Genomic DNA, 13,455 nt, shown 5'->3' on the forward strand with positions numbered 1-13,455 from the left:
CTGTCTTTCAAAAACACAAGAAAACCATAGTACTGTGAATGAGATGAAAATGAGTGAGGAAGGGTGGAGGTGATACCTGAGAAAATCTGAACAGTTAGCCATGAAGTATAAAAATAATATGTAAGAGTAAGGAGCCATGGGAGATTTTGACCTTGATAAAGTTTTTATTAGTATTTTTTCCCTAAAATGCAGAGATTTTTATTACATATTATCTTTAGTTTCATTAACAGGAAAGTAACGCTAGCTAAATAAGAAAATAGATTGACCAATCTATTACCATTCCTTCATTTCCCCATTGACAGGACTTGGTAGCCATGAAGGTCCTCATCCTCGCCTGCCTGGTGGCTCTTGCTCTTGCAAGAGAGGTAAGAAAGTGTATAAATAATTAAGATTGCAATGGACTATCTGCCTATGTGTAGAGAATAACATCAACATTTTTAAAATACGAATAAAGCAGAATTCCAACAGATTTGTTTTGACATTCACCCAGTATTTCAGCAGTGTGCAGTAGGGGCACAAATCTGGGCCAAATGCTTTCTTTATCACTGTGCCACCGCTTCCTTAGGGAAAAGCAAGTGGACTTATTAGCAAAGAGACAAAATGAAAAGAACCAGATATAAAAATGACAATAATAATATTGCACAAATATGATGGCGTGCATGTACAACCTAGATAAATATATCTTATTCCAGTGATAAAATACGTGTAGCTCTTATCTTAGGGCACTGGGTCCACTTCTACCTGTATCTATCCAAAGACAATGATAGGATGGACTATCAGGCAATAATCATAATCGTAAATGTATTTGTAATCATAATAAAGTTTAAAATAAATGAAAATAACTTTTTTCTGTTGCCCATCAAAAACTGTTGATTCATGTAAAATAAAAATATGTTAACACAGTTACTAAACATAAAAGACAAAAACAATGGCTTTCTAAGTCTCTCAATATAGCATTTTTTATTTCTCAAATTTGTGAAATAGCTGCATAAAGAAGATAAAAATTAGATAGGAAAAATGTTTAGCGATGAGTTACATATGGAAACCAAAGTAGTGTTTTATTTTTCCTTTACAGAAGGAAGAACTCACTGTATCCACTGAGGTAAGATATTTTTATTCAGAAAAAATTTCCAACCATAAATTATTAACATTCTGCAATAGTTATTGATTGTTTTATTTTTTGCCTTTCTTTTACAGACTGTGGAAAGTCTTTCAAGCAGTGAGGTAAGACAATGTTTTCAGAGGCAATTTCCCAGTATTGGAACAGTAAAATGCTATGTTATCTTTCTATTTGGTACATTAGGACAGTTAGGTTAATAATGCAGCTATGTTCTGACATAAGTTTTGAAGTAAATTTCCATTGTAAATGTTTATGGACAGAATAAACATCTGGAAAATTCAGTATCCTACTAGCACTTTCTAAGTTGGCTGACTACTTGAAATTATGTCATTGTGACCCCCTCTTTTTTTTTCAATGAACTGTACAGGTTTTTTTTCTGTCTTGAGCTCTTTTTACACTGACCTGATTCACTGTTCTGATATTTATTGAGCGCCTTATTCACTGTTCTGATATTTATTGATATTTATTGACTAGGAGCTGTGGTCCAAATTGAAAACAGGGATGTCCATAAAAAAGAGCTTGCAACATAGTGTGTGAGCAGACATGCAAATGGACATATTTTGTAATGCAATAGTCACTATATTAAGTAAAGGGCAGTGAGAGGTAGTGTAGTCCTAAATCTGCGTGGAGTCAGGTAGGTATTTACCCTGATATGTCATTACCTATTAGTTAAATAGTATACGTGGTCTCTCTACAAGGTTAACGGACACTTAAGGGGGGATATTTATTTCTTATGATTAATTTGAAGTGTAAACATAACAAGTAAACGAAGAATGATTAAAACAATTAAAAGATGAAATTCATATTATCAATGAATATGATTCTTTTAGACTCAGATAGAGTGACAGAGATCATTTGTTGTCCTAGGAAGGGAGTGTGGTGATAGAGATAAATTAGCATCTATTAAATACCTCTTTTTGCACTATGTTCACTAATTTTCTTTTCTTATTTAACTGCATTCATCCGTCTTTTATACAACAAGCTTATGCACAACAGCAAAACATACAAGTTTCAGCAATTATCCTGAGTTTTTACTATTATCAAACAAGGTGTACATGTTAACCTATTACATGTTGTCATTTTCTGATTTGTATTGACAAGTAAGAAGCATTCATGAAACTAAACCTAATTTTATTTTTATCTTTCTGAAGGAATCTATTACACACATCAACAAGGTAACACCTTCATATTTAAGTGTACTTATTTTCAAAATTTCCTACATTTAATTTTTATAGGTGGTAACATTTCTTTACATGTGATTTGGTTTCTAGCAGAAACTTGAGAATCTTAAACGTGAGGAGCAGCAGCAGAGACAGGTAATTTATTTGTGATAAGTATATTTCTAAAGTTATTATGGAATCTAATACACACAAAATATGTATGTGTTCACTCTAAAGACTGATAATAAAATAAATGCCAATGAGGAAATTAAATTCCGACAGTCAATATATTTTTAAGACATAAATGCATTTTTTCAAATTCAGAGTTAATATGCAGAGTATAAAATCAAAACCTAAGGGTAATTATTGATTTACTCATATTTCCAAGTGGGGAACTAGGTTCCCCTTAGTCTCAAGATGGATATTCGGATGAAAGAGAACAAGAAGGCAATATGACACATTTATTAGTTGTATACCCTTGGCCTCAAGTTTCTCTGTACTTAATTTTCTTATTTGTAAACCAAGAACATTCATAACCCCACAGTTTTGATGAGCTGACACACAGTGAATATTCAGTGATTTTATATAATATTTTGTATGTTTTATATTAACATTTATGAATGGTGAAGTTCTTCAAAGAATTCCCATTACACAGATGAAAGGAGTGAGGTACAGAACAATTGAGTACACAATTATCTGACAATATCACACAGTTATTAAGTAGTAGAGCTTGCTTAAAATTAAAGATTTTCTTAGACAACATAAAATTCTTCATTTAATTAAATTACATATGGTAACATATTTATCTAATAATAATATTTCATCTTTTCTATTTTATCAGTGAAGTTGTATTGTTTGGAACTTACACCAAATATTTTTAAATCAGAATGAATTCACAAATTGATGCCTCTTGAAAGTCTCAAAATAACTACCTTCTACCAAGGGAAGTAGTGCTAGAAGGTGACTAGTGTAAGAAACTCCTTGAATTAAGTCATAAATTAAGATTTCATTTTCATTAAAACAACAACAGCAAATAAACATTGGAGTTATCCCTCTAAGTCTTTTTAAATAGATCTTTCATATGTGAAAACAATTTGCTGTATTTTGAACACATTATGTTGAAAAGTCCATACTTATGAAGACCAAAGTGGATAGCTATCTAGGCAATTCAGAAAAAGGTGAAACAGGTCTTGAAATCTCCAAAACTTGATTTCAGTTTGATCTGTGGATTCACCTATGAAAGGGAGTAAATGAGAAATACCTCAATGAGCGTTTTACTCAGTAGTCTTCACCTGACTGAAAATAATTTCTTAACCAAGATCAGTAAAAGATTTTCTTTCTCTTTTCACTCAGTTATGAGTGTTCAAAAGACAGGAGGTTAATTCATCATAAATGACAGTTATAGCTGAATCATGGACTCAAACAAAGATTCTTTTCCTTCTTTCCAGGAGGAACGCCAGAATAAAATCCACCCCGTTTTCCAGCCACAGCCTCTAGTCTATCCTTATGCTGAGCCCATTCCTTACCCTGTTCTTCCACAGAACATCCTTCCCCTTGCTCAGCCTGCTATGGTGCTGCCTTTCCTTCAGCCTGAAATAATGGAAATCCCCAAAGTTAAGGAGACCATCTTTCCCAGGCGCAAAGTGATGCCCATTCTGAAATCTCCAGTAGTGCCCTCTTTGGACAGCCAAATCGTGAATCTCACTGATCTTGAAAGTCTGCACTTGCCTCTGCCTCTGCCTCTGTCTCTACTCCAGCCCCTGATGCACCAGATCCCCCAGCCTCTTCCTCAGACTACCATGCTTCCTCCTCAGCCACTGCTGTCCATCCCACAGCCCAAAGTCATGCCTTTTCCCCAGCAAATTGTGCCCTACCTCCAGAGAGACATGCCCGTGCAAACCCTACTGCTGTACCAGGATGCCACCCGTGAGGCCCAACCTGCGACTGCCCCAGCTTACAATCCCATTATTGTAAGTCCAAACTTAATAATTCTGCTGTCTCACTTATGACCTGAATATAGTGATAGAGGAAATAAGAGTTCTACAATGAAAGAATAAATGAATAATGAATAGATCTAAACTGCACATTGTTTAGATCAATGATTCTCAACCCTAGCAACACAATAGTACTATCTGTAGGACTGTTTCTTTCCAAAATCCCAATGTCTAGGCCTACCCACAGAGATTCCGATATAATTGTTCTGATCTTCGATGTAGAAGATACCATCGGGAACAAATTATTTTGGAGATTCTGATTTAATCGATCTGTTGAGAATTTAGGTAGAGGATTAAGGTTTATTAAAGCTGGAATTAAATCTGATAATCTGATTGGGCTTGGAATAAAAAAGGTTTATTTTTTTCTACAATTTTGATGTATTCCTTGTGCACATCTATTCTGCAGGTGCAGAATTTTTTCACATCTTGTTTTGATATATGTACATATGAGGGTAAATAATTGAGATGCTTATTTTATCACTCCGAATTCTTAGGAAAAGCATCTGTTTCTTTGCATAAATGTGAATTTTTTATTTAATTATTTTGCTTTCTTTAATTTTTTTTTTTTTTAATTTTTAAGGTCTAAGAGAATTTCAAAGTTAATGTCCCCTCCTTACTTTTGGTAAGTGTTGGGAGTTTGCAGATTAGACTGATTATTTTCATTAATATCTTTTTATATTTCATTCTATTGTCTAAGTCCAAGATAGTGACAAACTTTATCAATATGCCTACTTATTTATTAATGATAAAAGCATCATGGATGTCTCAATGGTTGATCATTATCTACTGACCTGAAATTTTGTATCTTTTTTATTTCAAAGAATTTAAAAGTTTTATTATGTGCTATAGACAGATTTGACTGGTTTGTGTTCAAGTGCCTATATTCTGATGTTTGGTTATCAGCATTTTTATAAAAACTGAAAATAATTTCTTCTACTTCCATGTGAATATATTTGAGATTTTTTTAAAGATCTCTTTCATTCTCATTTCTAACTTAGGCGTTGTAACTTCAATTGTTTTTATCTCACTTAAAATTTACATATCATCCTTTAATTCATGAATCAAAATAAAATGAATTTTTCCAGGTGTGAGGTTTAAAAAAGGGAGAGAATATAGCTCTGGGATTCTTAAAATATGAATATTTCTGCAATCATGGTAGACTATTCTAGTCTAGTCTAAGTATCAGTGGGCTAATATTTAATCATATTGGAATTTTTATATGCCTCCTCGGTAGGCCTCAATATTTTGCACTTGTAACAAAATTTGTCTTACAAATTAATCACACCAAAATTACAAATGAGGAGGGATGAATACTTATGTCATATAACATAACTAGTTCTATATTTGCTTTATATTCTACAGAATTGACTGCAACTGGAAATGTGACATCCTTTCAATCTTTACATCGTTACCAAAAGTGAATAATTTTGAATCTACATGGAAAAAATGAAAATTTATTCTTTTATTTATTTATGAATTATATGTTATTCATCTTAATTTGAATTTGCTCATAAACTCTATATTTTCTAAATTTTAATTCACTAACACCATAGAAGTTTAATTTTGAGTTGGAAATACCATAAGTATGTGAAAAATATGTGTAAAAATAGTTTCTGGAATTGTGCTTGTTATTTGAGACTCTATTTCCTAACCAGTCATTTCAATAAATTAATCCTTTAGGCATATTTAAGTTTTCCTGTCTTTATTATAATTTTTCAAGCCTTAATTGCCCTTAAGATTGTTATTAATTTAAGATTTTGGTGTTAAAGGGCAAGTGGGTGGCTCAGTTGGTTAAGTGTCAGACTTGATTTCAGCTCAGGTCATGATCTCATGGTTTGTGAAATTGAGCCCCCTGTCAGGCTCTGCCTTGACAGTGGAGTCGATTTGGGATTCTCTCTCTCTCTTTCTCTCTCTCTCTGCTCCTTTCCTGCTCATGAGCGCACATGCCTTCTCTCTCTTTCTCTCAAAACCAAATAAAACACAACAAAACAAGGATTATTGGTGTTAAAAATAAACATGGGAAAATTGAAATTGAATAGAATGCTTTGAGTTGAATGGTAAAGAATACCAAAAAGTGGAGGAAAGGATAGGGTGATCATACCCTATTTTGGTTGTGGAAAGTCTTGGTTTACACCTAGTGTCCCAGTTAAACTAGTACACCTGTGACTTTCACTATCTAAAGTAACCAACATCGAATGTTAAATTTTATAGTCACTCTAAGCAAAAAAACACTTCAAATGAGAAAGCTGATTCACAGCTCTGCTGTTAATGGTAGCTAAGTGGGGCTGTGAAAGTTAGTCCTTCAGAGCTTCAATTTCCACATCTGTAAAATAGGCAACTCAAAGGTTTTTAATGAAGTTTTAATCTGATCAGTGTACTGCACTGTTACAGGATAATTGTTCTGTATGGTTCCACATTACTGACTTCATTTACACCAGAGAAGCAAGAGCCAGTATCACAGTCAGAATGAGCTGGGTTACATGGTTTGGGCCAGTAATGCCCAAGAAAGTGAGACTTATATGAAGGTCTGATATCCACTTTCTCTGATTGCAGAGTAATTGTTTCATTGCAATGAATTTTTCCTTTACCAACAACTACACTTGTACGCTCAATTCCATCCCCCAGTGAGTCATTAGCAATTGTTTTCCTTACCTAAGGATCAAATGTAAGTCAAACTTATGCTATATCTTTCATTTTTAAAGAAAATTCCATCTTGTAACAATATACCTCCAAACTCCTCCCAGTTCTTTAGACTACTCTGTGACAAGTATGATAGAAGAACTATCCGTACTGAATATGTTATGGTCTCATTAACCTGCCCCCATCAAGGTTTTGTCCCTCTAGAAATCACTTTTTTCCTAGGTTGCCAACAGCTTTCTTCTTGCTACTCTTGTGTTCATTTTACCCAACCTCGCAGAGCTGTTTAGGAGAGTTGATCATTGCTTTTTTTTTTTAAATATCATACTTCTCTTCATTTGAAATCTTAAACTCATCAAACCCTTGCTTTCTTTCTTAACTCACTAGCCTTTATTTATGTATTTATTTTTTTTGCAGTCTCCTTTCCGGCATTTCTTTTTCCAAACTTTAAGGGTTGGAGTACCCTAAGGGTTAGCCTTAGTCTGGCTGATAGTGTTTAGTTCCATGGCTTTAAGTCCATCCATAGGTTGAAATCTTCTAAATGTATATCTTCAAAAGCATTCTTTGCTGAGCTCCAAATTCATGCACTCAACTTGCCTTTTTGGTCTCCACACCTAATTATATAATTAATATCTCAAATCTGGCATGGACAAGCATAACTCTTCATCTGGATCCAGTCTCTGACTTGCTCAAATTTCACTGGGCATATTTCAGTAAGAGAAAAAAAGTGATACACTAGTACAAAGGAAACAGACTTACTTGAATAAACACTTCACCAAAAAAAGGTTTCTTAATAGCCAATAAACGTATTAATAGGTACTCAAAATCACCAGTTCTCAGGAAAATACAAATTAAAAGCTACCATGCAATATCACGATACAGCCACCAGAATGATTAAAATGAAAAAAGAAATTTGGCCATATCTAGTGTTGGCAAAAAACAAACTATAGGAATGCTAAGCAATGTTGATGTAAATGTAAACTGGCATGAGCATCTTGGAAACCTGTGTCAGTCTTTGTCAAAGATAAACATCTTTATATCTTATGACTAGAGATTTTATTCTTAAGTATATACCCAACAGAAATACATATATATGTATATACATATATATGTATATGTGTGTGTGTGTATTTACACTAAAAATGCATATATATACATATGCACTAAAAATATGTACCCAATTTTCCTAACACCTTGTTCTTAATATCCAAAATTCAAATCAACACTAATGGGAATCAACACTATTTTGTATAAATTGTGATATACAAAGAACGGAACATTGCAATTAACATGAATGAACTACTACTACATGGCACAACATGAATGAATTTTATATAAGGAAGACTGGATGATAGTAGACAGACACCCCATAAATATTATATATTAGAATCTATAAAATATTGATTTCTAGTGCAACAAGTTAGGATAGTAGTTATCTGAGGGGAGGCAGAACTTGATAGGGAACATTAAGTGGTGCTCTCAGATGCTTAGTGATATTCTTTTCCTTAATCTGGATGATGAGTTCTTTGTGATAATACATTTTGATGTGTGTGCTTTTCTATATGGCTGTTTGTTGCTTTAAAAATTTAAATGTATATTAAATGTAAAATCATGTATTTCTTTATTAGTGTCTTGCCTACCTTCTTTTTCCCTAAAAGTGGGGGGTTCTCTGGTGCAGAATCACCTCTTTGCCTCTGGACTTAAATACCATTCCATTCTATGGCAATAGACCTGGTTTCCTCCGAAGCTATGGAGTGGCTGCATAATGATACTGTAAAATGTGTTTTAGACCCTACTATGGTGAAATTTGAAAAATGGAATGCAGGAGATGGGAGAGAACTTGCAGATTAATTCCTGCTTTTTTTTCCTCTGTATATTATTCAGTGGTGTGGTTCTTTGCAGCCTCTGTTAATTACATAATAATCATGTGAAGTTTTTTATTGCTGAAAGGATTTAGAGGACTCAAACAGTTTCCACTGGAATAAAAACAGATTAATATTACAGGGAAAAACAGAAGACAGCAACACAGGGAAAGGATGTGCAGTGAAAAAGTGCTAAGATCTGGGGAGCAACTTACTTGTCCTTCCACTGCTTGATACAGGATATACTTTATCTCCAGATCTTAAACCACTAATGGAGGCTGTGCAAAGCATCTCAGTACCAGGAAGCTCAAAACCACTTGTCGTGAGGGTCTTTTACAAAAAAACTTGTCCTGCAGGCACATTTTGGCTACATGACTAGTCATACCTGTTGAAAACCAGCCCCATTTCACTCCCCAACTCCTAGATTCCACTGAAACCCAGTGTAAACCATATGCAATTATTATTAAACAATCCTGACAGGCTGATGTATCCTGCCCAAAGCAACTCACAGACATATCTCTATAGTATCATTTGCCTTTCGTTATTAAATACCATAGTGTTGGCCAACAGCCAGTGACTCTAGAGATAAGCATACAGTCATCCAGACCAACTGGGATTAATCAGTGTTATACACAGTATTTCTGGAGAAAATTTTTGTGCTGATGAAGCATACCTGCTGAATAGCCTTCAACTTGTAGTGAAGTGGTGCTTGAATTGCTTTGCATCTTTATTCACCTCCATTTACTTAAGGTGCATATATTTACATAATTTATAATTGCTTCCAAGCAAACTCTTCTTATAAGAAAAGGCAAACTTGGTCACAGACATACACAGAGGAAATATAGCTGTGTGAAGATGAACACAAAAATTGGGGTTAAATAGTTACAAGATGCAGCCACAAGTTAAGGAATGCCAAGGATTGCCAACAGCCACCAGAAGCTGGAAAGAGCCAAGGAAGGATCTCCAGGGCCTTCAGAGGCAGCATGGCCATACCAACACGCATTGATTTCAGACCTCTAGACTCCAGACTAGGAGAGGATAAATTTCTGCTATTTTAAGGCACCCAGTTTGTGTTCCATTGTTATATAGCAGGAAACTAATATAATGAGGCATACAGATTTTGGTTACTTCTGTAAAGAAATTATTTGAAAAGCTTTGACAGAATTATTTCAAAAATGGAAAACCGAAAAATTTCTGCATTACTGAAATTATGGAAAGCAAAGTTTGCAAATGGGAAGACATTGGAATCGAGCCCCCCCAGGGAAGAAAAAAGTTTTTAAACAATGAAAGCCCAAAGAATGTTCGAGACTTAATTCTCAACTTCTACAATTGCAATTTGGTGTATCTTAGTGTGTAGGGAGAAGATTTCAGTAAAAAAAAAAAAGTGAGCATAGGGGTGTCTTGGTGTCTCAGTCAGTTGAGCATCCAACTTTGGCTTAGGTCGTGATCTCACAGGCCCCACATCAGGCTCGCTGCTGTCACTGCGGAGCCCGCTTTGGATCCTCCGTCCCCTTCTCTCTGCATTTCCTCTGCTCGCGCTCACTCAAAAGTAAATAAACATTAAAAAAAAAAGTGAGGATATATTCCAAGCCAGGAGTGTCATAACACCCAAAGGGAGAGGTCCTTGTTCCAAGCAGAGCTAATTAACATTCTTCTGCTGATGTGTGAATACTCAGGGAAGCTACAGTGTAGTCATTTCCAGATTTAGGACCTGAACAACCATGAAGCTCTGAGATGTGAGCAAACCGTCTTTTTTATCTCCTGCAAAGTAAGTCAGTCCAAAGAAGAGTGAAAGTGAAGGATGAACAAAATGGTGAGTGACCACCTTCAAGTTCCTAAATACAACTATACTTCCCTCTTGGAATTTTTAGTTACATGAGCTAATAAATTCCTTTTTTTTTTCATTAATTTGAGCTAATGTTTTCATATGTCACTGGCACCATGATATTCCTGACCAAACAGAACAAAATTCCTGTATGTCATGGTTCTATGATAGTGGGTCTTTTATAGTTCAGGTCTTCATAACAAAATACCATATACTGAATGGCTTAAAAAATAAAAAAAAAAATATTGCTCACAGTTCTGGAGGCTGGGAGTTCAAGTTCAAGGTGCTAGCAGATCCTGCATCTGGTGAAGGCTGTCTTTCTGGCTTGCAGATAGCCACCTTCTTGCCATATCCTCATATGGCAGAGGGAGAGATAGAGAACTCATCTCTCTCACATCTTTTCTTATAAGGGCATTAGTCTCACTCATGAAGTTTCCACCCTCATGACCCAGTTGCCTCCAAAGACCCCTCCTCCAACTACCATAACATTGGAGATTAGGGTTTCAACATAGGGATTTAGGGTAAACACAAACATTCAGTCTATAGTAATTAAAATAACACAAATTCACAAGCTTGTAGGTCTCATGTGAAATTTAGGAAAGTGAAATACCAATTATTAGGAAAAAAAGGAAATCTACTGGAAGATATGAAAGATTTAGACCCCTAACTCCTAAATGATCCTGAAGATCTCACTGTGTTTCCTTTTCATGATAAAATCGTGATTTCTTTGTTTACCATAGCTGATGGTGGCCTTAATTTTCTGCTTCTCACTGTTGCTTCATCCTTGATATGGCCTGTCAGTAAGAATAAAAAAAAACTTAACAAGTTCTTTCCTTAATGTACAGTAGAGTACATAAACTAGTGTTGTAGGGGCTGGATGTGGTCAACAAAGAAAAGGGGACCGTGTGTTTTGCATTTAAAAAAACTAAGGGAGCCTAGCTGTCTCAGTTGGTTGAACATCCAACTCTGAAGTTTTGGTTCAGGTTATGATCCCAGGGTCATGGGATCAAGACCCACATCAGGCTTCACACTGAGCATGGAGTCTGCTTAAGATTTTCTCTTTCACTCTCTCTCTGACCCCCTCCCCAACTTGTGCTCTCTCTCCCTCTCTCTCTCTCTCCAAAAAGAAAAAGAAAAAAACTAGGCCATATTAAAAATCAGAAAATTTTACACAAATTTGTATCTCTAGTTTCTCTTATGAGTCTCAATATCTGGTCACACTTGATATATGCCTGTGTGACATATATCACACAATGGATTTGAAGGAGGGGCAAAAGAAGACATATACTCAGTTCACAATTAGCATCATTTTTCCCCTAACCTTTTTTCCCACTTATTTGTGTTATCTGCAGTGTTCTAGAAGGTTTGGTAACCATATTACAAAGGGAAACATTAAAAAAATATCTGTAGATAGATATGCTTAATTCTAAGGACCTACCACTTACCCATTTCTACAGACAATGCATAGATGACTGTTTTTTAACCTTTTTCTTAAAGAATTGACTTTTATGGGGTGCCTGGGTGGCTCAGTTAGTTGAGTGTCTGACTTTTGATTTTGGCTCAGGTCGTGATCTCACAGTTGTGGGATCAAGTCCCACATTGGGCTCAGCACTGAGAGTGGAGCCCACTTAAGATTCTCTCACCCTATCTCTCTGCCCTCTGCCCCTCTCCTCCGCTTGTGTGTGCTCTCTCTTTCTAAAATAAATTTAAAATAATAAAGAAAGAATGGACTTTTATAAGTCTTTTTTCCCTAACTATAGTGGACCGAGCATTCTATTAGGAGTCTCACAGTAATTAAAATTGGATTTCTGACCTTAAGGTAGATGAAAGGAGCCCAGTCACAAAACAAAGTGATAGTAGGTAAATTCCTGAAGCAAGGAGATAATTAACATTTTTAGAGATTTAGTCAGGAAGTGGTGGTGGTGATAATTATTGTATGAAAAATGGTCAAACCAGAAGTGATGGCTGTGTGAAGCTAATCAATATATCCCTAGGAAAAATTTAATAGCAATTTCAACAGGGTTATTTTTGATATATAAATATAAAAATATTTTGGTGAACAGAATATGTCTGGTAAACAGATTTTTGGATAAGCTACCAACAGAAAGTGATGATCCACCCCAATTTCTGAATAAGAATTAACATGGATCTATAACACTTGAAGTAAGAAAAGTCAAAGTTCTGTAGGGACTTTACTATAATATATTTCCAATCCTAGTCCTTGTCTTTGATCTATGAGTTTTGGGCACTTACATAAAAAAAGGGAACTAGTTGATCTTCTTTCAGACTCTGAGATCCATTCTGTGTCTTACCACTCATTGCTTACAATGGAGAATCTCCTGATGATCCGTGATTCATATTGAAATTTATTTGAGTCAAGTAATACTTGATGTTGCCCGCACAGTTTGTCTCCCTTCAAACCTAGTCCAAACCATTAATGGTAAGTCCTCTGCTCAGAGTGTATATTTAGAATAGATATACTTAGAAACTGGTTTAAGCCCTATATTACCTCCCTGATGTATGGAGTAGTAAGGTAAAAAAAGTACTGAATAGAAACCATTCTAACTTCTTCTATAATAAAATAATGATTTTGCATCTCTGGGGAAATTGCAGCAACTATTAAAGAGTAAAAAATGTGGATGGGGCACCTGGGTGGCTCAGTTGGTTAAGCATCTGACTTGATTTTGGCTCAGGTCATGATCTCATGGTTTGTGAGATGGAGTCCTGCATCTGGCTCTGTGCTGATGGTACAGAGCCTGTTTGGGATTCTCTCTCTCCCTCTCTCTCTGCCCCTGCCCCACTTGCTCTCTCTCTCTCTCTCTCTCTCTCTCTCTCTCAAAATAAATAGATGAACTTA

At 35.3% G+C, this 13,455-nt stretch overlaps 1 protein-coding gene across 1 annotated transcript; it reads left to right on the forward strand.

The window, feature by feature from the left end:
- The first annotated feature begins 314 nt into the window (after positions 1 to 314).
- Positions 315 to 4,539, forward strand: CSN2 (casein beta). Its single transcript, XM_015074456.2, has 7 exons — positions 315 to 365; positions 1,076 to 1,102; positions 1,198 to 1,224; positions 2,272 to 2,295; positions 2,392 to 2,436; positions 3,729 to 4,250; positions 4,450 to 4,539. The coding sequence occupies exons 1-7, from the start codon at positions 315 to 317 to the stop codon at positions 4,537 to 4,539; spliced, it is 786 nt and encodes a 261-aa protein (XP_014929942.2).
- The last annotated feature ends 8,916 nt before the right edge of the window (positions 4,540 to 13,455 follow it).

Source organism: Acinonyx jubatus, chromosome B1, assembly GCF_027475565.1.
Source record: "Acinonyx jubatus isolate Ajub_Pintada_27869175 chromosome B1, VMU_Ajub_asm_v1.0, whole genome shotgun sequence".
NCBI classification, from domain to species: Eukaryota; Metazoa; Chordata; class Mammalia; order Carnivora; family Felidae; genus Acinonyx; species Acinonyx jubatus.